The sequence below is a fragment of the Molossus molossus genome, unplaced genomic scaffold (assembly GCF_014108415.1).
Source record: "Molossus molossus isolate mMolMol1 unplaced genomic scaffold, mMolMol1.p scaffold_m16_p_3, whole genome shotgun sequence".
NCBI classification, from domain to species: Eukaryota; Metazoa; Chordata; class Mammalia; order Chiroptera; family Molossidae; genus Molossus; species Molossus molossus.
This window is the reverse complement of record NW_023425366.1, coordinates 50,944,826-50,967,204: the sequence shown is the minus strand read 5'-3', so window position 1 is coordinate 50,967,204 and position 22,379 is coordinate 50,944,826. Positions and strand designations below refer to the sequence as shown.

The following is a 22,379-nucleotide window of genomic DNA, read 5'->3' as shown; positions in this document are numbered from 1 at the left end:
CTGTCATTAACATTTCTAAAATCTCGTCTTGAAAACTGGGATTACTTTGTCCACCTCACAGAGGGGATGTGGGCTTGAAGGAAGATGACACGTGTGAGCACTTCACAGGACCGCCACACACAGGCCTCCTGCGTTTACACCTTTCGGTAAAGCAGGAATCTAACAGCCGTCCCACTACCCTCCAACGCTGAGCCTGCATTACTTCATCAAATGAGTCTAGGCGCTAGACAAAAGGTGGAAGCAACCCAAATGTCCATTCCCAGATGAAAAAGTAAAATGTGGTATATACATACAATAAATATCATTCAGCCTTAAAAAGGAATGAAATTCTGACACATGCTACAATGTGGACGAATCTTGGAGACATTATGCTAAGTGAAATAAACCAGTCACAAAAGGGCAAATACTGCATGATTCCACTTATATGAGGTAAATAGAGCAGTCAAATTCAAATAAAGACAAAGTGAATCGTGGTTGCCAGGGCCTGGGGGGTGGGGTGGGGTGGAGGAGGAAATGGGCAGTTGTTCTTAGAGTTTCAGTTTTGCAGATAAAAAAGTTTTAGAGACTAGCTGCAGAGCAGTGTGAATGTACTTAACACACTAAACTGTACACTTAAAAATGGTTAAGATGGTAAATTTTATGTTATGTGTATTTTACAACTTACAAACTATTAAAAATAAAAAACAACTTTAGACATGCATGTGTACATTTATTCACTGTGGCTCTGTTGATAACAGTAAAAGTTTAGGAACAACCTAAATGCCCATCAGTTGAGGATTAGTTAAATTCTGGTATGTCCATACCACAGTGTATTATGCAGCTGTGCAAAAAAGAATGAAGAAATTCTCCATGTACTAATATGGAACAATCTCCACTTTATATTGTTAAAGCAAAAAACCTACATGCAGAACAATATGTAGAGGTATATTACCTCTGTGTAAAAAGGAGAGAGGAATAAAAGAAGAGTAATATATATATACACACACACACACACACACACACACACACACACACACACACACACACATACTTGTCTTTGCATTAAAAAAAACCCTAGAAAGGCCCTGGCCAGTTTGGCTCAGCGGTTAGAGCGTCGGCCTGCGGTCCTGAGAGACCCGGGTTCGGTTCCCGCTAAGGGCATGTACCTCGGTTGCAGCTTGTCCCCGGCCCTGGTTGGTAGTGCGGGTGGCAGCCACTTGATGTGTCTCTTTCACGTCAATGTTTCTCTCTCTCTCTCCCTCTCTCTCCCTACCACTCTATCTGTGCAAAAAATGGAAAAATGTCCTCGGGTGAGGATAAAAAAAAAAAAACCCTAGAAAGAACAGAGAAATGTATAATAATGGATATATATGGCAAAGGTAGTATGGAAACCAGAAAAATGTAAGTGGGGGGACTGGGGGAATAAAAAATTTTTACTGTCAAACCTTTACTAATTACGTACATTTTTTTATTTTCAGACCATGTGAATCTATAATCTTTTAAAAAAATTAATAAGTGTCTTGGTCAGTTAGTGGAGCATCATAACCGATGCACCATGAGGTTGCTGGTTCCATTCCCAGTCAAGGCACATGCCCATGTTGTGGGCTGATCCTGGTAGGGAGCATGTAGGAGGCCACAGATGGATGTTTCTCTCCCTCATTGATGTTTCTTTCTCTCCCTCTCCCTCTAAAAAATAAAATAAAATAAAAACATGTTTAAAAATTAATAATTTGAATTTTAAAAATACATTTTAGCCTGGCCTGTTTTGCTCAGTGGTTAGAGCATCTGCCCATGGACCAAAGGGTCATGGGTTCAATTCCTGGTCAAGGGCACGTACCTGTGTTGCAGGTTTGATCCCTAGCCCTGGCTGGGGTCATGTGGGAGGCAATCAATTGATGTGTCTCTCACATCACTGTTTTTCTCTCTCTCTCCCCCTCCCTTCCATTCTATCTAAAAATCAACGGAAAAATATCCTTGGGTGAGATTAACAACAACAACAACAAATATACACATATACTATAAAATATGTTTTTATTGATTTTTTTAGAGAGAAGAAGGGAGAGAGAGATAGAAACATTGATGTGAGAGAAAAACATATCTATCAGCTGCCTCCTGCATGCCCCCCACTGGGGATCAAGCCCACAACCCAGGCATCTGCCATGACTGGGAATCTAACCAGTCCCTCTCAGTCCATGGGACGACGCTCAATCCATTGAGCCACACCAGCCGGATAAAAAACACATTATATTGTTCAGAGTAAAAATTCTTACTGACTTGGCGTAATCAAAATTGGGATGTTTTACTGACTACCAAGATACAAGGTTTCTCTAATTTTTGTCCATTTCACAAAGGCTATGCTGCTGCTCAAGGTTTATAGCCAAGAGGGTGGTCTTAGCAACCATCTCAGCTGAACAGAGTGACATCCATGAAATTACCTTATCAACAACCTTCAGATCACAGCCTGCCTTCAGCAGGGTCTCCACCAGCTCCACATTTCCAAGATCAGCAGCTACATGCAAAGGAGTCTGCTGCCTCTGCCATGAAAAATTCAAAAAATGTAATCCAAGCACAATGAAAAGGGAAAAGGTATCCTATATGCGCATTAGTAAAAATAGATAAGATTACCTATTCTTAAGTAGGTACAGGGGACATTCATGGCAGCATTGTTTATGACAGTGAAAACCTGACAGGAAGTTACATGTTTAGCAAGGAGTTTCATTAGATAAACTATGATATACCCACATATCGGAAGAGTAGGCAACTATTAAAAATAGTCTATAAAAAATAATTTCAATGTAAGGTACCTAGAACAGTCAAGTTCATAGAGACAGAAAGTAGAATGGTGGTTGCCAGGGGCTGAGGGGAGGAGGGCTGGGAGTTATTCTTTAAAGAGTATAGAGTTTCAGTTTGGGAAAATGAATGTTTATGATGGTTGCACAAAATGTGAATATAGTTAATGCCACTGAACTGTATATTTACAAATGGTTAAAAAGGTAAATTTTATGTTATGTGTATTTTGGCACAATAAAAAATAGTTTCAAAGATTATTTTTTTAATGAAAAAATACTTATTTAGCATTAAAAGCCTTAGAAAACAAGGAAACAACACTATATCTAGCCTAGCTCAATATATATATAAGAATGTATACACACACACACACATATAAGAAAATACATCAATGATGTTAAGAATGATAATATCTAGACGAAGGGATTAGAGGTTATTTTTATTGCCTTCTCTATGTATTTCTATTTTGTAAATTTCCTGCATTGTAATGTATACAGGACTACAAGACTTCTAATTTCTTTCTGGAATAATCATTTTCCTATCAAGAGAATGAGTGTTTCAAAGAAACATATGAAATCATAGGAATTCACCCATCTTAACCTCCCACCCAAAGTAATGCTAATGTAAAACATTTCTAAAATATTAAGACAGAAAGAACATTGGTTATAACGTAGCCCAACCTCTAAACCAGAGAGAGAAAGCAACTTCCCCAGGGTCACACAGCCGGGCAACAGCACCTAGCCCAGTACCCTTCCTACCAGAGCACAGGGCCAATTTGCTTAGGGCACTGATATTAATATTCCAGGTTCTGACTTGCTTGACTTACCTGATTTAAGATGTTAGTATCATGCTTTGCATTTAATAAGCTGTTTACCACGGTGATGTGGTTGTTGATAACAGCTAAATGAAGAGCAGACTCCTTAGGCTGCAGAAAGAAACGAAAATTTCTAATCCAAAATATTCTGGCTTCATCATTCAGATCAAAAAGCAACTCATTTCAGCAGACACTTTCTGATAATCTCTACGTATCCAGCACAGTGCCCAGCACAGTGACTGGCCCACAGTGAGTGTTCAGCAGTCATCTCCACCCACGGCTGTGCAGCAAACCTGCTGGGCAGTGGTCAGTTCTCCCTGTTCATTCATTCCAGAACTACACGCTGAGCACCTCCTGTGGGCCGGGCTCTTTTCAGCAGGCTAGGGATTGAGTGGTGAATATGACCCATTCTTAGGAATCTTCTAATCTAGTGGGATAAGCAAATATGAACTGTTTTTCAGTCACAAAATAAGTATACAATTACAAATTATGTTAAGTGTTTGGAGGAAAAGTAGAAAGTAGTATGACAGCCTATGTGGGTGTGGGCTGAGGGCCAAGCTTTTTCTGTAGGTCAGAAAAGGCTTTCCTGAAGAATTGAGATGTGAGCTCAAATATGAAGGATAAGAAAGTATTAAACAAGCATAACTGCAGAACTTCTCAGAGCCTTCAAAGAGCGACAGTGCAGTGGGAAGAGCCACAGGAGGAAATGGCATTCACATTTAGCATTTCCTAAACTGATCTGATCTCAAGCTCTCCTCACTCACCCAGGGGCGTTGATCTTGTATCCAGCCTTCCCCCCCACCCCCACCCCACCTGTATAGAGTCCAGTATTCACCAAGCCCTTGCATCCTGCTCCCCTTACCTTCTTGTTTGTGGCTAAAATTCCTGTTTTCCAGCCACAACCCCCAAGCTCTCACTCATCTCTACCTCATGCTTCTTACCCACCCTCCAGGCTGCGGTGCCCACCTCCAAGACCACACACTTGGCTTCCTGGTGCCTCACTCTCACCCAGCTGCCTCTGGCCCCTGAAGGTACTAGAGAAAACAAGTTTCCATGGCACAGAAGCAGTTGAGAGGGGGAAACTGGGGAGAACACAGGTGTGAGAGAGAGGTGCGAGGCGCCCAGTGGAGAGGAGAGAAGGAAGGTACAGGTGTAGAGAACAGGGCAGACGATCCAGTGAGACTGTTGAAGAACAGTCACTGAGCTGAAAGCAAAGTGAATGGAGAAAGGGAACGCAGATGTGTATGAGGGTGGGTGAGGAGGGCACAGGCAGTGTTGCTCAAGTGGAATAGATATTAATAAACACCAGTTATATGCATCCAAAGTATTCTTTTTTTTTTTTTAATCCTCCCCTGAGGATATTTTCCCATTTATGTTCAGATAGAGTGGGAGGGAGAAAGAGAGAGAAAAAAACATTGATGTGAGAGAGACGCAACAACTGGTTACCTCCCTCACCACCCCGACCAGGGCCAGGGACTGAACAGCAACCAAGGCATGTGTCCTTGACCGGAATCAAACCCTCAACTCTTTGGTCTGCAGGCCAACGCTCTACCCACTGAACCAAACCAGCCAGGACCAAAGTATTCTTATAATGTTATTTACTATGCACTCACTTCCACACCGTACTCTGTTTTAAACACAACTTTTTATTCACAATAACCCTAGTAGTTAGGTCTTCCATTCCCTGAGGTATATATGAGGCACAGAGGGGTTAAATAATTTTCACTAGGCATCAGAGTGAGGAAGTGGCAGAGACAGGATATGAACCCAGATCTTCCTAATGCCAACACTGAACCAGGCTCCTTCCCAGGAAACAGGGCTAGCCTGATGGAATAGAGATGTAGTGAGCTGGCAAGGGTGTCGCCAGCACACAGAGGAAGAGGAGAGGAGGGGCAGGTAGGATGCCACGGCTATGTAAGTCAGATTGTCTGAGGGTGAGCAAGGGGAATGGAGACAGATGTGGCTGCAGGGGGCGACGCGAGGGGAAGGCTTTCCGTGCAGGCCCCTTCTGCTCAGGAAGAACCTTCTCTCTTGACACAGAGCATGAAAAAAAAGAAAGACAGAAAAAGCATCTCTCCTCCCAGGAAGTGGGCAGTGTCCTTCCTGCTGGGACCACCAGCCTTGCAGGGGCCCAGCCCCTCCTGAGAAACAGGAAGCATATTGGGACGGACCAGGCAAGTTCAGAGCCAATTTCCTTAACTCCGTTCTCCAAAAACTACCAGTCATGGTTCAAATCACATCCCTTCTCTCGAGTTAATACAACAAAGAGTAATAGCTAAGCAAGATTAGAGGAAATAATATCCTCACAGGAGAAATGAAAATAGAGTGAAAAATAGAGGAATGTTTCCGATCTAATTCCAGCACAGAGAACCTTTGTGCGATTTACCAAAGCCAATTTAAACTTCAGAAAACATAAATCAGCATAAAGGATTGACTTTCAAAAGAAAAACAAGATTGTTTAGTGAAGGGGGAAAAAATTATCTTCTCCTTCCTATTGACAGCAGCTTCATCATTTCCCCAGATTGATAAATTTAATACAAGAATAATGGCATCTCTAGACACATGAGAAAGTTTTGTTCGAGCAAATATAAATATTTAAAACACACAGATTTCATTTTGTTCAGGAATTTCAATGACTTTCTAAAATTCATCCCTCGGATTTTATTTCTCAAGATTAAGACTCAGTCTCCAAAAGAAGGCAGTCGGCTTTCCCAGAAAGAATCCCTCCTTTGTGAACACCCTACCCCACCACGTATCTGTGAGGGGCATCTGCCGGCACAGCCGCCTCACAGCGCCATGATCAAAGCCAGAGTCACTGGAATATACTCACTCCCACATTCTGGTGCAGATCAACGTTCTCGCTGAGAAGAAAGCTGACGAGGGATGCGTGGCCATTCTGGGTTGCTATCTGCAAAGCACTGATATTGAGCTGCAAGAAACAGATGGAGAGGGCACAGAGGGGGTCCCGTAAAAATCCAGCAAGCTTTCTGGTGTTCATCACATGGCAATCAATTAATAGAATGAAATAGTACGACTCTTTAATAAGGAAAATCCAATGTGTTTTCGATAATTTGGGGGCGCTCTTTGTTGCTTCTGAGTGTCTCTCATTAAAGAGTCAGAGTCCTAGGTATTACACGCCTCAGGCAAATAGGACTTAAATCTGTTTCCCTTCTCCAGAAAGCACAAAGAACACCAGAGCCAAGTCTTCTCTCTATACACTCTGCAACCCCCTCCTTCAGCCAAAGCTGAGTTGGTATTGGTCCCAAGAAAGGCCTCCGCACTCCTGCGAAAGCCCAGTGTGATTTCTACCTACGTGCAGCAGTCCCTCGTAGCCCTTTTCCTCCACTCCTTCCGCACCTCCTCTCCACCGCCAGCAGCTGCCTCCTACAGCTCCCGTGCTCCAGTTCTTCACTCGGTGCCCACGTTAGATGCCAAGCTGCTTTAGGGCAGGGCCTGCTCTTAATGATCCTGCCATGCTCCAAAAGGCCTAGCAGGTACCTCACAATAATGCAAGGTCAACGAATAGTTATTGATTAATTCATTGTAAGATTGCCACAAAGCATTTTCAGGTTCTCCAATTAAGTGTGCTCTGGCAGACTATGTTTTCCTAGAATGGCTGCAGAAGTATCTCCCATCCCACATGCTCTTCTGCAATGTGGCCCTGCCACTTCCCCATCAAGCAGTGGAGTTTATTTCCTCACCCCCTTGACTCTGGGTGGACCCTGTAACTGCTCTTACCAATAGAATAGGGCAGAAGTGGCAGTGTGCCAGTTCCAGGTGTGGCCCCTACCTGGCCTGGCAGCTTCTGCTCCCTGCCTCATAGGAACCAGGTGCTGTGAGAAGGCCCAGGCATGTGGAAACACCACATGTCGGTTCTCTGCCAAGCATGTGAGCGAGCCGCGTGGATGTCCACTTCTCTTATGCCTTCAAACGACTAAAGGCCTGGCTGCCATCTGACTGCAACCACATAACAGACCTAAAGTAAGAATCTCCCAGCTGGGCCCACTCAACCCTCGGAGCCATGAAAGATAACAATACATTGTTTAAGCCATTGCACTTTGGGTTGGTCTGTCATGAAGCAACAGATAATAGAACAGATGCTAACAGGAGTAATATACATTCTGACCAACTGGAGTCTAGCTTGAGCTAAGTTCAAATGTCTTTATGACCTTGGATAAGTGGCCTCTCAAGTATGGGCCATTTTGTCTTCCTCTGTAAAAAAAAAAAAAAAGTATTACCACCTGTATTAATTTTCTATTGCTGCGCATAACAAACCACCACAAACTTGGTGGCTTAAATAGTACAAATATATCATCTTACTGGTCTGGAGGTCTCACAGGGCGAAAATAAAGGCCTTTTGGAGGCTTTCAGAAGAATCCATTTCTTTGCCTTTTCCAATTTATAGAAGCCACCCACATCCCTTGGCTCACAGCCTCGCCCTCCACCTTCAAAGCCGGCAAACGTGCACTGAGTCCTCATGCTGCCCCCTGACCTCCTTGCCTGCCTCCCTCTTCTGCTTTAAAGGACCCTTGTGATTACATCAGGCTTGACTGGATAATTCAGAACAATCTCATTTTAAGGTCAGATGATGAGCAACATTAATTCCAGCTGCAACCTAAATTCCCCTTTGCCATGTAACATAACATATTCACAGATTCCAAGGATAAGGCTGTGGACATCTTTGGGGGCCACTGTTCTGTCTATCACACCATCCTACCTCTTTCCCTCAAAACACAGCAGTACCAGGATAATAAATGAGCTAGTAAATGTATATGGTAATCATAATTACCACCTTATTAATTTCACAAAATATTATTGCATACTTATTCTGTGACAGGCATTATGTTAGTTAATGGTATTATTCCAGTGGGGGTGAACAATAAATTGATCTATAGATTCGTAGATTGGCAGAATAGTAATCAGTAAATTTAGGATAAATTTATTAGACTCTAGATGTTATTAAAAGAATAATATCAGCTACCGATAAGTGCTACAATGGGAAGTAAAGTGGAACTGGATGACTACTTTCCAGTGAGTGATGAGGTGACATTTAGACTGAGATCAGACTGGTTAGAAGGGACCCCAGTTGGAGATCTGAAGCAGAAACAAGTTTATGAAGAGCCCAAAGCCAGGAGCCCTCTGGTAGGAAGAGGGGTGGGAGCCTGCGGCATTTTACCTGCAAGGTACTACAGAGCCTGCAGACCTTTCAGAGCCAAAGAAATATTTGAAATCTTAAAAAAAAAAAAAATGGTTCCAAGATACCAAAAGAAAACTGTCCGATGGCCTGGGGACTGGCGCCAGGCAAAGTGCTCGACCATTGTCACCTTGCTCAGCCTTGTCTCCCACCCTGAACAGCCTGCCTCGAGCTTGTAGATTAACTCCCATCTTGCTCTTATCGATTCACATTCCAGAGGCTCCATGCATAGCCCCCGCAGGGCCAAACCCTAAGGGACAAATTCCAGCTGCAACAGGCAGATATAAAAGACATGAGCCCCTACATTGAGCGCGGCTTCTAGGACTCGACCCCCGGAGTCTGTGAACCTGCCCGGAGTGCACCCAATAAAGCCTGATCCCTGTTTATTCGGCTGATTGGCTCTCCAGTCTCTTCTCTGTTTTATTCGGCGGCGCCCCCGATTCCTTACATCTGGTCCTTATCAAATTAAAAAACCCATCATCTTACCCCAATCGCCCCCAATTTCCCATCTCTCAGGCTCACCAACTAGGACTCCACCCCATTATATCTAAACTCAGAAGCCAGGGCCTCCTCATTCCTACCAACTCCCCCTGTAATTCCCCCATTCTGCCTGTTAAGAAACCCTCGGGGCAGTACCGCCTTGTCCAAGACCTTCGCAGAATTAATTCAGCGGTCATACCCATCTCCCCTGTAGCCCCTCTAATCTGTTGCCATGGGCAATTCCGAATCCAGACTTAACCATAAGATCCCCCTCAGGTGTCTCCTCGAAAATTTTTCCAAATTGGGATATTCTCAGAGTCTACACAAGGCACCAGAAAAGATTCTGAAGTCCCTTATATTCAGGCTTTGTTGGATACACTCCGCCCCCCCGCCCCCTAGATAATCCCCTCAGTTCCCCTGTCGCTGCCCACACCCAGTCCCGCACACCCACGGGGCCACTGTCCTTGCCTCCCACTTCATCTCCCAGTCCGCCCCTGATATCAGAAAAAAGCTCAAGAAGGCTGAAGGGGGCCCTGAAACTCCCATCCAAGACCTGGTAAAAATGGCCTTTAAGGTTTTTAATGCCCGGGAGGAGACTGCTGAAGCAGCCCGCAAGGCGAGGCTCCAGCAGAAGGTAAGCCTCCAAACCCAGGCTCTGGTAGCTGCCCTACGGCCAGCAGGGGACCCGAAAAGACACCAGGCCCCAAAAGGGGGACCTCGCTCGCCTCCAGGCGCCTGTTTCAAATGCGGCAAGGAAGGCCACTGGGCCAAAGCCTGCCCACAGTCCAGGCCACCTACCGAGCCCTGCCCCCAATGCAAACAAATGGGACACTGGAAGTCGGACTGCCCGACCCTGGCTCAATCCTCAGCACCTCAATGCGGGGGAAATGAGACCCAGGATTTCCCAGCATTGGAGCTACTACGGCTCATGGACGACTGAGGCGGCCCTGGTTCTGCGACTCTGGTCACCCTCGCCGAGCCCAGGGTCACGCTCCAGGTAGCGGGTAAGTCTATTTCCTTCTTAATAGACACGGGGGCTACCTACTCTGTCCTCCCCTCCCATTCGGGCCTCACTTTTCCTTCCCAGGTCTCGGTTATGGGAATTGATGGGCTCCCTACAACCCCCAAACGAACGGCCCTACTTAACTGCATCTTCGAAGGCCACCCGTTCTCCCATTCCTTTTTAGTAATGCCTGTCTGCCCAGTTCCACTCTGGGGAGAGATATCTTATCTAAACTCCATACTACCATCTCTTTCCTCCCCCAGCAGCCGCATCTAATAGCTTTACTCTCTGGCCCTACCCAGGCTACTGCCTCAGCTTCCGCGGTCCAGCTCTTACCGGCAGTCCACCCTGGGGTCTGGGACACAAACACCCCCTCCGTTGCCTCACATCACGCCCCCATCCTCATCAAATTAAAAAACCCTTCAATCTCTCTTTCAAGCTGTGGCTCCCTCAACCCAGCAACCCTTCTGCCCGTCTATAGACTCCCTACCCCCTCTGGCCTCAATCCTGCCCTTTCTCTCCCTCCTTTGCTCCCTCCTCCGAGAACACGCTAACCGTACCCTTCCTAAACCTGGACCTGACCTGGGATCGGAGCTCTCCCAACCCATTTCACCCGGAGACCGGGTACTAATCAAGACCCTCTCTCCCCGACCCCTACACCCTAAATGGGAGGGACCGTACACCGTTGTTCTGATTACTCCCTCTGCAGTTAAGGTGTTGGGGATCTCCGCCTGGATCCATCTCTCTAGGATAAAGAAAGCCCCGATTCCAGAAGAGCAACCAGTCCTGGAGCCTCGCCTCACCTGCACTCCATTGGGGCCGACGAAAATCAGAATACACAAGACGCCCTAACTGGATCATCCATGATAAGTCATTATGATTCTGCTATACATCTTTCTGACTCTGGCCTCGCCCCTGGTTGCCCACTCATTCTTGCCGCCTTCTCTCCTTCGCTTCTGGAATCCTCCCATCTGTTCCGTACCCTGAATTTGACCCAACGCCTCCTCTATAAGGCCAACTCCACATTTGCGCCTGACTTTTGGGTCTGCCTATCCCTGTCCTCCTCAGCCTACTCTGCCATATGTGTGGGTCCACCACCTATATGTGTCTCCCCACTAACTGGACCGGCACCTGCACCTTGGTATATCTCACCCCCAACATCAATATAGTCCCCCAGGACGCCTCCCTGCCTGTTTCTGACGTCACCCTGATTAATACAAGCAGACACAAACGGGCTATACAGCTGGTACCCCTCCTCACTGCCCTAAGCATTACAGGAGCTTTGGGACTCGGGGAAGGTGGGCTAGGAACCTCTCTATCATATTTCCACATCCTATCTGAAGACCCACAAAATTCTTTAGAAGAAATAGCCTCCACCCTTCTCAGCATCCAAGATCAACTAGACTCCTTAGCAGCAGTCACCCTTCAAAATCGAAGGGGCCTAGATCTCCTCACTGCAGAAAAGGGAGGTATATGTGTTTTCCTAGAAGAGCAATGCTGCTTCTATCTTAACCAGTCAGGCCTCGTCCGAAGTGCTGCCAATAACTTAAAAGAAAGAGCACAACGCATTCGGGAAAGGCGAGATCAATCTTGGAGCACCTGGTTCGATTCCAACTGGGCACACTGGGTTTTGCCACTTATGGGTCCCCTAACTCTCCTTTTTCTAGCCCTAGCCTTCGGACCCTGTCTCCTACGACTACTCTCCTCCCTACTACAAAACCGACTGAAGGCCTTCACCAGCCAGACGGTGCACGAGATCATGATGCTAAGCCATTATCAACCTCTCTCCAGATCCTCAGGCTCGGATCATGCCGCCCCTGTCCAGCACGAAGTAGCCAGAAAGACACCTGCGCCCCTTTGTCATTATCACAGAGTCGGGAATGTCCGATGGCCTGGGGACTGGCGCCAGGCAAAGTGCTCGACCATTGTCTCGCTTGCTCAGCCTTGTCTCCCACCCTGAACAGCCTACCTCGAGCTTGTAGATTAACTCCCATCTTGCTCTTATCGATTCACATTCCAGAGGCTCCATGCATAGCCCCCGCAGGGCCAAACCCTAAGGGACAAATTCCAGCTACAACAGGCAGATATAAAAGACATGAGCCCCTACATTGAGCGCGGCTTCTAGGACTCGACCCCCGGAGTCTGTGAACCTGCCCGGAGTGCACCCAATAAAGCCTGATCCCTGTTTATTCGGCTGATTGGCTCTCCAGTCTCTTCTCTGTTTTATTCGACGGCGCCCCCGATTCCTTACAAAAACCACAAAACTGAAGTAAATGAATATTTAAGTGACATATTCATACTTCATTGACTGTTAAATGTAATATTCATAAAATATTCATTACATTTGTAAACAATCTGTAGATTAAATTTTTCATCTTCTTGAAATTCCCAAGTATGAACAGAGGTCTAAAAAATCAGTCCATCATAAATTAGGGGAGTTTACCATATCCAAAAAATTATGAAAGCACAAATAAAAAGAGCCTTTAAAAATAAATTTCAGCAAAAGAAAAAAAGAAAAAAAAGTAATGTGAAATGTGGGAAAATTTGAATATGTTTAATAAGATGTGAGTGTAGGGCCTCTAGAAAGATGAACTGGTAGGGTCTACTCCAGTCTTCACTGGACCCAGGCAGTTGGCACAGCCCTGAAGAAAGCCGACTGCCCCAGCTGGGCAGCCTGTTCATCCGGCACTAATGGAGGAAGTCTCTACCATCAGCTAAGTATATAATCTACTTCAATTACCTCCTCAGAAATGACTCAACCCTTTACCACCCCCCTGGTTGGGGGTGGGGACACACAAGCAATCTCCTGGAGACCAAATCTAATCAATGTCGGCAGGTGAAGCACTTCCAAGATCACACACAGTAATCGCCTACAGATGGGAAAGCAAAAGGAGTCCAGCGTGTCCCCTCAGTAATGTGCGTCCATGCTGCTGGCTCCTTGCTTCACACTGTCTGTGTCCGGGCTCCTTGACAGACTGGGCGGAGACAGGTGCAGACTGCCAGTGAGAGCTGAGGCCATAGATCCAGGAAGTATGCTAGTGAAACTCAGAGAAAACTCAAGGTGAAAGCTGAGAAGCGGACTCAGGACAACTTCCAGGCTGCCTAGATGAGCCCAAGGCCATAAGAATGTGCACAACGTGGAGCCTGCCGTCTTAGTCAGGTGGGGAGAAGTGAGCTTGTAAAAGACGTTACAGAGCAAACTGCCTCTGAGGGCCAAATAATTAAGTACAGGAGGGCACACATTCTAACACTTCTTGGACCCCATGAAACCTTAACTTTGTGTTCATTTACTGTAACATCAATGGGACTCACCTCATACTATCTTCATTTTCTACACTCTCACAATCTTGTCCATGTATATATAAATTTTATATGGTAAAAATATATGTACAAAAACATTGTTTTTTCAATTAGTGTTCTATCATGAACATTTTTCTATATTATATTTAGTATTTACCTTTAATATTTTTTAATGGGTGCATATTCTTCAAGAAATAGGTGAACCAAATATTTTTTCAGCCTTTCCCTACTATTCATTGCACTTATAGGTTGTATCTAATTCTTGGCCACTGGAGGTAACTTTAACATCTGTTTGTTTGTTTCTTGTTATTGTTATTTATGTATTTATTTATTTATTTATTTATTTCTACATTGTGCTGACATGGAGAGCTCGCCAAGATATATTGGCAATTTAAACAAAAACAAGGTGCAGAGCAGCATATATGGCCACCGTTTATTGCAGTGTCGGTGTGTATATGTGCATGTGTTTAACACATTTCCCATGTAACATTAAATAAATTCTTAATAATGTTAATTCGGAGGAGTTGAAATTGAGATGGGGAGGTGCAATAAGATGCTATTCAAGATTTTTTATTTTCATTATAATATAAAATTAATTAGAAAAATAGATAAAGGAAGTAAAATCATCTGAAGACAAGGCCATAGCAGTGGTCAGAAGCCCAGGCACTGAGCTTGAATCTCTGCACTGCCATTAACTAGTCATGTATCCTGCATGAGTTCCTTAACTTTTCTAAACACAAGTTTTCTCATTTAAATGAAGGGAGGTGTCAAAGGATCTTAGCACCGAAATATTTTGTATTTAAAAGAAGGCACCGTCTGTCTTCTCCAGGCTCCAGACTGACCCCTGGGCTTTCACACAATAATTTTTTTTTTTTCCAATATCTACTATGAATAAGCCAGACATGTAGTAGTCACCAGGGCAAAAACTAAGCAGAATAAGATTATCTCTGTATTTGAAAAGTAACAACTGTATGCTCCTTTTGCCCCATTTTCAATTATTCCTTCCCCAAATAAATAAGGAGAATGTCATTGTTTTTGAGGAGACATTAATTAGGGAATATCGGAAATGAATCACTAATTCTTACCCAAAACAAAGCAAATTATAAATATTAATTCTACAAAAGCTCAGTGAGTAGATCAACACAGGACCAGATTACCCAAAGCGCACCCTGAGTCCCCCTCCCACTGTGTGAGTGAACAGGGCATGGAGCACATACTTTATTTGGAATGTTGATATCACTTCCTGCTGCCAGCAGCACTTTGCTGCATTCTTCATGACCTCCTGCAACAGCCAGGAAGAATGGTGTTTCTCCATTCTAGAAAAAGGAAAAATGTTAAAGTTAATTACTTTTTGCTATGGAAGAAATTACTTGAGAACCAGTGTGCTTTCTCTGTCTTTTGTGCATTATTCTCTCTCTCTTTTTTTTTTGAGTTAACATAGGCTGAGTACTATGAGTTATTTAATGTCCAACTCTACAAATTTCAGTTCTGCAAGGTCACTCAAAAGGTTTTCTTTTTTTTATCCTCACCCGAGGACATTTTTTCATTTTTTCTTAAGAGAGAGAAACATCGACGTGAAAGAAACACCTGAAGTGGCTCCTCCTGCACCACCCACCAGGGCCAGGGACAAACCGCAACCAAGGCACATGCCGTGCCCTTAACGGAAACCAAACCTGGGTCTCTCTGGACCGTAGGCCTACACTCTAACCACTGAACCAAACTGGCCAGGGCAAATATTCTGTTCTGGTTTTTTGTTTTTTTTTGGTACATGACCCTAGCGGGAACCAAACCTGGGACCCTCTGGTCCATAGGCTGTCGCTCCAACTGCTGAGCCAAACCGGCCAGGGCTGTGCATTATTCTTGATAATGAATAGTATTTATTAAGCATCTAAGTGCCAGCTTATATTACCAAGACTATATGCTTTGGCAAAATTAAACTGTACAACAGTTTATGAGATCAGGATTAATATTATCCCCAATTCACAGACAAGAAAACTGAGCCTACACTGTAAAGTGACAAAACTAGGATGGAAGTTCAGCTTGTTTGGCTCCCAAACCTGCACTCTTAACTACTCTGTTATGCTCCCTCCTTTCTGACTTTCCCTCCACCATTCATACTCCTAACCTTTATTAATTTAGCCAAAAGACACTTATTAGACACCTACTATCTGTCAGATTCTACTAGGTATTGGAATTGGAAAGACAAATAGGACACAGATCCTACCTACCAGACAGAAATTGCTTGTTAAGAAAGATCATCACAACCCTGGCCAGTTTGGCTCAGCGGTTAGAGCGTCGGCCTGCGGTCCGGAGAGACCGGGGTTCGGTTCCCGCTAAGGGCACGTACTTTGGTTGCAGTTTGTCCCCGGCCCTGGTTGGTCGTGCGGGTGGCAGCCACTCGATGTGTCCCTTCACGTCGATGTTTCTCACTCTCTCTCCCTTCCTCTCTCTCCCTCCCACTCTATCTGTACAAAAAATGGAAAAATATCCTCGAGTGAGGATAAAAAAAAAAAGATCATCACAGAAATAAGGAATTATGATGCAGTGAAACATAAAAATAGAAGCACATTTGTACCAAGTACAGCTTTAACCTTTAAAACTAATTTTAAAAAGTGTCTGTCATTTAAAAAAGTAATATGCTAACTCAGTAATTACGTTTCCTGAAACTCGTGATAAACACTAGTAGGACAAAGTGAGCTTAGATTAAGCCAAAACATAGCAAAGAAGGAACTGGTCTCACACAATAGCAGTTGAATATTTCCCCCTCCTTGTGCAGATTCTTTCCTAAAATATTGGGAAGGAACGCAGAATTCCTTCCCTACTCCCCAACCATTTCCCCTGTTGGATGTGAAGAATAACATCCTTAAAAACTGCATTAGGACACGTTCAGAGGTTTCACTGGCAGCTATTTAGATAGGAACAGTCATGTTAACAGGGATGCAGGAGCATGGAACCAGTGTACCCATTCCAACAAGATGGAAAAACTGTATCCCAGGCTGCTTTACCTGAGTGCCTGGGACAGCCATCTGTTACAATGGAATTTCTCTTCATAATCTATCTTCTCATTTTTCCAGGAGAAGAGATGCCAAAAGGCAAACCCCAGTGGAAAAATATTTGCAAAAAATGTGAAGGAAAGAATTCACATCTTTAACATATTAAGAGCCTAATAAACATTCCTATCTTTAATCCAACAATACTACCTCTAAGAATATACCCAAAGGGAATAGAGAGGAATTCAAACTACGGTTTATATACAAAGAGGTTCATGATAGCATATAATAAAGAAAAACTGGAATAAACTAAATAAATAAGTAGTAAGCTAAATGAATTTGGGGCAGCCACTACAATATATACATGCATAGGAACTCAAAGAAAACTGGCAGGAAAACACGTCAGAAGTATACAAGATAATCCTTTCAGTGGGGAAATTATGAGAACTGCTATTTATGATGATTCTCGTCTCAAATTTTTTAAATGTTTATTTCTGGCATATGTTTTTATAGTGTATTAACTTAATCATAAATATATATGTGATAGGCGCATGCATAGACTTTCTTTACTGATATGAGTTTGCTACAAAAATGTTTGGAGACAATTGCTTTAGAGCATATTCACATGGGTCACTCCAGCTGCTCTGGCAGCAGCTTCTTTAAAAAAACAGAGGCATCCTGGCCGGTGTGGCTCAGAGGATTGAGTGTTGTCCCATGGACTGAGAGGTTCTGGTTCAATTCCCGGTCAGGGCACATGCCCAGGTTTTGGGTTCAATCCCCGATGGGGGGCATTCAGGAGGCAGCCAATTGATGTTTCTCGCTCACATCAATGTTTCTATCTCTCTCTCTTCCTCTCTGTCTAAAATATATATATATATTTAAAAAATAAAGAAATAAAAAGAAAAGAAACAGAGGCCTCCCAAGACAGTATGAGTAACATGGGCCTTATTCGAAAGGCTAATATCACCAGATACCTTACCTTGTGCAAATGAAGCCTATCATAATCTGTAATTACAGTTTGTTGGATATTATGAGTTCTCCCCAATGTGCCCTGACTCAAAAATAGCTAAAAGGTGGATGAAACCCAAGTGCACACATTCCAGTGGTAAAGCATTAAAACAGAACAGGGCGAGCCCGACTAAGACTTTAAATTTAATCCTGTAACTACAGGACTCCATCTCTACATTGATTTGTGAAGGCAAATCATGCCTATGATTTACCTAAGGTGATTCATGTTCTTTCTGAGTTTCTAAAACATTGGTCCTAACTTTCATCCAAATAGACCAAGTTCCTAGAATTGTCTTTATTTTTTTAAATGTAATTTAATTTAATTTTTTCCATCACCATTTATCCCCTCTATGCCCTCTTCCCCCTCCCCCTCCCCCCACCCTGCAATCACCACACTGTTATCCATGTCCATAAGTTTTCTCTCTTTTTTTTCCCTTTTTTGCTCAGTCCCTCTACCTCCCTCCTCCAACACTCTCCCTGGGATCTTCTTTAATTAAGCTAAACAAATTAAACTTGATCATCATGCCAGATGGACAGAAAAGAGTGAACACATACAGAAAAATAAACAAATGGAGGCTCTATTTTTGGCCAGGATCCTCAATAAAAGCCTGGCTTACATTCTCCTAGAAACTGGAAGAGAAGATAATGAGGGTGGTCACAACATATACTGCTGATTCCAACAATAACCATGATCCCACTCACTGCACCCAGAAAGCACCAATATTAACAGCAGATACCACTTGCTGCACATTTGCCACATGTGCAACACAGCATTTCCATTTAAAGTTCACTGTGGCTTCATGAGGCTATTTTATAGATGAGGACATTGAGGCTGGAAGGGGGCTTACTAAGTAAGGTGCCCAAGGTCAGCCAGCTGGAAGAGTGATAGAGCCAGGATCAGCAGTCAAAGCCCTGCTTTTAACTTCTGCATGCCCAGGTCCAGGGATGCATGGGACCAGGCTGATGGGCTTCCCTGGTCCAAAGGGAGTACTGACCTCTCATAGGAACCACACATACTCACTTTCATAGCCTTCAGTTTCCATTATGTTACCCATAGTTGCTATTTTTATGACCACACCCCACCAATTCTAAGTCACGTGTTCTTCCACATGTTAACCTATCTGAGATCAAGACCCACCATCTCCCGCCCTGGCCAGTTTGGCTCAGCAGTTAGAGCATCAGCCTGCAGACCAGAGAGTTCTGGGTTCGGTTCCCACTAAGGGCCCGTATCCTCGGTTGCAGTTTGGCCCCCGTCCTGGTTGGGGTCATGTGGGTGGCAACCACTCGATGTGTCTCTTTCACATGGATGTTCCTCTCTCTCTCTTCCTCCTGCTCTGTCTGAAGATGAATGCAAAAAGTGTCCTCGGGTGAGGATAAAAAAATAAAAAAAATGTCCTCGGGTAAGGATAAAAAAAGACCCACCATCTCCCAATCTTAGCTGACCAGGCAGCAGACGTGATAGCACTGTCATTGCTTGTTGTGTGCAGAATGGCTGTCACTGGTTTAGAAAATCTCAGAAACAAAAGTGGGGCACCCTTTGAAGAAATGCTGTGTCACAGCCCCTTTGAAGGCACAGAGCACAATATTTTGCACTTCCACATACCTCATTGGTCTCATTTACTTCTTCCCACTGGGCTAGCAGCACCCTTACCACAGAACTGTGACCATGCTTCGCTGCGAGGTGCAGGGCAGCGTTTCCCTCCTGCAACACAGGTACATTCAGGGTAGAGTCCCCCGCTCCGAGGATCATGTCCCTTCACGGGTCAGGTTGCAATGGGGCTTCTGGGGGGTTTCATTTGGTTAAAGCTGTGGTCCAGAGTGTGGACCATGTTATCCACAGTTTTAAATGAAATTTATAATGTTTTAAAGTTTTAAATGAAAATACTGTTTGAATGAGTAGAAAAAATTCTCCATATTCTTTGTTCAATCTTTGCTGCTAATTTGCTAGCAAAAAGTAGGACAATAAAAGTAATTCCCTATAACCTTTGTGAAGGTAAACTAGTGAAAATTTTAGTAATGTATACTGAAATATTTAAAAATATGCAGAACTCTGAGACCCATAATTTCACATCAAGGAATTTGTCCTAAGAAAATAATCAAAGATGTATTCATAGATGTAGCTGTCCATCTGGGGTTTCGCTCCCCAGTCAGGTGGGGTTGACTCTCCAGCAGACCTCGTGGGAAGAAAAGAGAGGTGTGAAGTAAACACTAGGGGGAAAAATCTAGGTAGTCTATTGACTTCACAATCATTTATGGAGCAAAACTTGGCAATCTGGGCAATCCACTGCAAAAGTAGGTTCATTTCATCTGGATATTCCACGATTTTCTCTGACTGTAGTAACAACTAAAAAATCTACTGCTAACCAATGCCATCACCAAAATATACAACTGCCAATCCCCTTTCTCTTGTTCTTTGAAGAAACAGAAGGTCAAAAAAAAAAAGAAAGAAAGAAAAGTCCAACTCACCTTGTCCTTCTCTGAAGTATGCAGATTAAGGAAGATAAGTTCTTCTATCATTTCGACATGGCCCCTCTTAGCTGCCAAAAGAAATGGTTTTCTTCCTTTCTGAAAATCAATCATAAACCTCCAGTGTGTATTACACATTTACTGAACAAGCAGACAACTGACAAGGCAGCAGCATTTTGAGGGTGACAGGGAAGCCAAGATGGTGCTTCCAGTCACAATATGCTGGGCCCTTCTTGGGGAAGGTGATAACAATCTCTCTAATCCCAAACCAGACCTAGTTCTGAGCTATTGCCCAAAAGTTTGGGAATTTTACATCAGCACAGAATCATTTTCATGGGGGCAAAGAAGTACTGCTCAGATGGTCCTCCCCATCACCTGGTGAGGTGCCATCTTACAGCCAGACAAGATTCCCTTTTGAATGTAGCAATTCTACCAACTTTCTGTGTTTATCAAATAGTTCTTTACTTAAGTATTTACCAAGAAGCTAATACATGTCAGACCCTGTCTCAGGCACCTGCACATCACACAGTAAGCCTTGCCTTACTGACAAAAGTGTTTGAAGCAGAAATTTTCCAGGGCTCAATATTTACATGGCTTATTCAAACATGACATTTTATCCACTGCTTCTTTTTAGGCCTTGCTTACTTGCTTATATGTTTATCCCCAACATTCACTAAGAATCAACAGAAAAACTCTTGAGAATGGCCTACGTGAAATAGAATCAAGAAATTAGGCATTATCCAGCCATGGCCAGTGTGGCTTGGTTGGAGCATCACCCCATACACTGAAGGGTGGTGAGTTCAATTACCAGTCAGGGCATTTACCCAGGTTGTGGGTTCAGTCCCCGGTTGGAATGCATACAGGAAGAAACCAAAGGATGTTTCTTTTCTCTCTCTCTCTCTCTCTCTCTCTCTCTCCATCTCCCTTCCTATCTCTCTAAATCAATTTAAAAAAAAAAAATCCTCGGGTACAGATTACAAAAAAATCTTGAAAAAGAAATAAGGCATTATCCAGAAAACACAGCATAAGAGGATGTTCAGGTGTGATTTAGAAAAGTTCAAATGTAGAATTTTCTGATTATGGTAATTTCTCCAATTTTTCACATTGCAAATGGAGATTGCATTTGTAGCTAAAATGTCATCAAGAAGTGTACAAGACCCATAGAAATTTTAATTTTCTAACTCAAGGCATTTAAAAGAAGAAAAAGAAAAATGGGCAGAAGTATTTTCTTCAACTAACAAAAACTCAAATTGGCTTGCTGTGTTAGTAACCAAAAGCTTAGCAAGATGTTTGAAATGTAGAAAGCAAGAGACGAGCCTCTTTATAAAAAGGTCCCTGCCCTGGCTGGGTGGCTTAGTTGGTTGGAGTATCATCCTGTACACCAAAAGGTTATGGGTTCAATTCCCAGTCAGGGCACATACCTGAGCTGCAGGTTTTTGATCCCCACTCGGGGTGTGTATGGAAGGCAGCAGATCATTGTTTCTCTCCCACAATGATGTTTCTCTCTGTCCCTTCCTTCCTCTCTAAAACAGATAAAAACATATCCTCGGGTGAGGATTAAAAACAAAAAAATGAAGGTCCCTGAATTTGAGATTTGTCATCTGATCTCCTATTAAGGTGGGAAAATGAAAAGATCGTGGTCACTGTTAACTTGAGGTACAGCTCATGATTCCCCAATAACTAGAAGAAAAAAAGAAGGAAAACTGCTGAAATAATAAATGGCAAAAAAAAAAAAAAAAAAAAAATGTCTACAGGGATTAGCTCTACGGGGCTCTGTATTCATGCATTTACAGAAGCTGGAGAAACAAACTGGCACCAAAAAGTTCAACTAATTCTTCATTCTTGAGCCAGATATGATGCCATTGAGGCTTTCAAAGTGCTGTCAATTGCTGGGCCTTACTGCCACATGAAGTGATCACATAACCCATGCCGGTCACAGTGACTGGATTGGGTATATGATCCAAGAAGGGCAAAAAGACTTGTTCTTGAGATTTATATGTGAGCATTTGATGAGAGAGAAATTTTATTTCTTATGCATTAAAATCCATAAGAATGTCCATAAGAATATAAATTTGAGGCTGCTAGCAGCAAGCCAGATAATACCCTCAAACTCTTTAGTTGGGAGTTAATAAATTACCTTTATTGCTTAATCTAGATTAAGCTGGTTTTTATTCTCTCATAACAGAAATAATCCTAAATAATACATATTTAATAGTTTGGGGACAAACACTAGCAGAAGTATCAGGGGGTCTGTTCAACTTTAAAATGGCCTTATTTGTTTACCCTTGCAATTCAGTCTTGCATTTCTGCCTATCCAAAGTGATTAAGGACCCACCCACAAAGAAAGCACAATCTGTC

The 22,379-nt window shown here is 43.4% G+C and overlaps 1 protein-coding gene across 2 annotated transcripts in view; it reads right to left on the bottom strand.

The window, feature by feature from the left end:
• The window catches only part of ANKDD1B (ankyrin repeat and death domain containing 1B), a 51,536-nt gene that overhangs the window by 6,310 nt on the left and 22,847 nt on the right, over window positions 1-22,379 (bottom strand). For both annotated transcript variants that reach the window (XM_036280104.1, XM_036280103.1), the window contains exons 6-11: window positions 20,022-20,120; window positions 19,159-19,257; window positions 14,775-14,873; window positions 6,411-6,509; window positions 3,593-3,691; window positions 2,415-2,513 (exon numbers count right to left, since the gene is read on the bottom strand). In XM_036280104.1, the coding sequence (XP_036135997.1) occupies window positions 2,415-2,513; window positions 3,593-3,691; window positions 6,411-6,509; window positions 14,775-14,873; window positions 19,159-19,257; window positions 20,022-20,120 (594 nt within the window). The remainder of the gene's footprint in view (window positions 1-2,414; window positions 2,514-3,592; window positions 3,692-6,410; window positions 6,510-14,774; window positions 14,874-19,158; window positions 19,258-20,021; window positions 20,121-22,379) is intronic.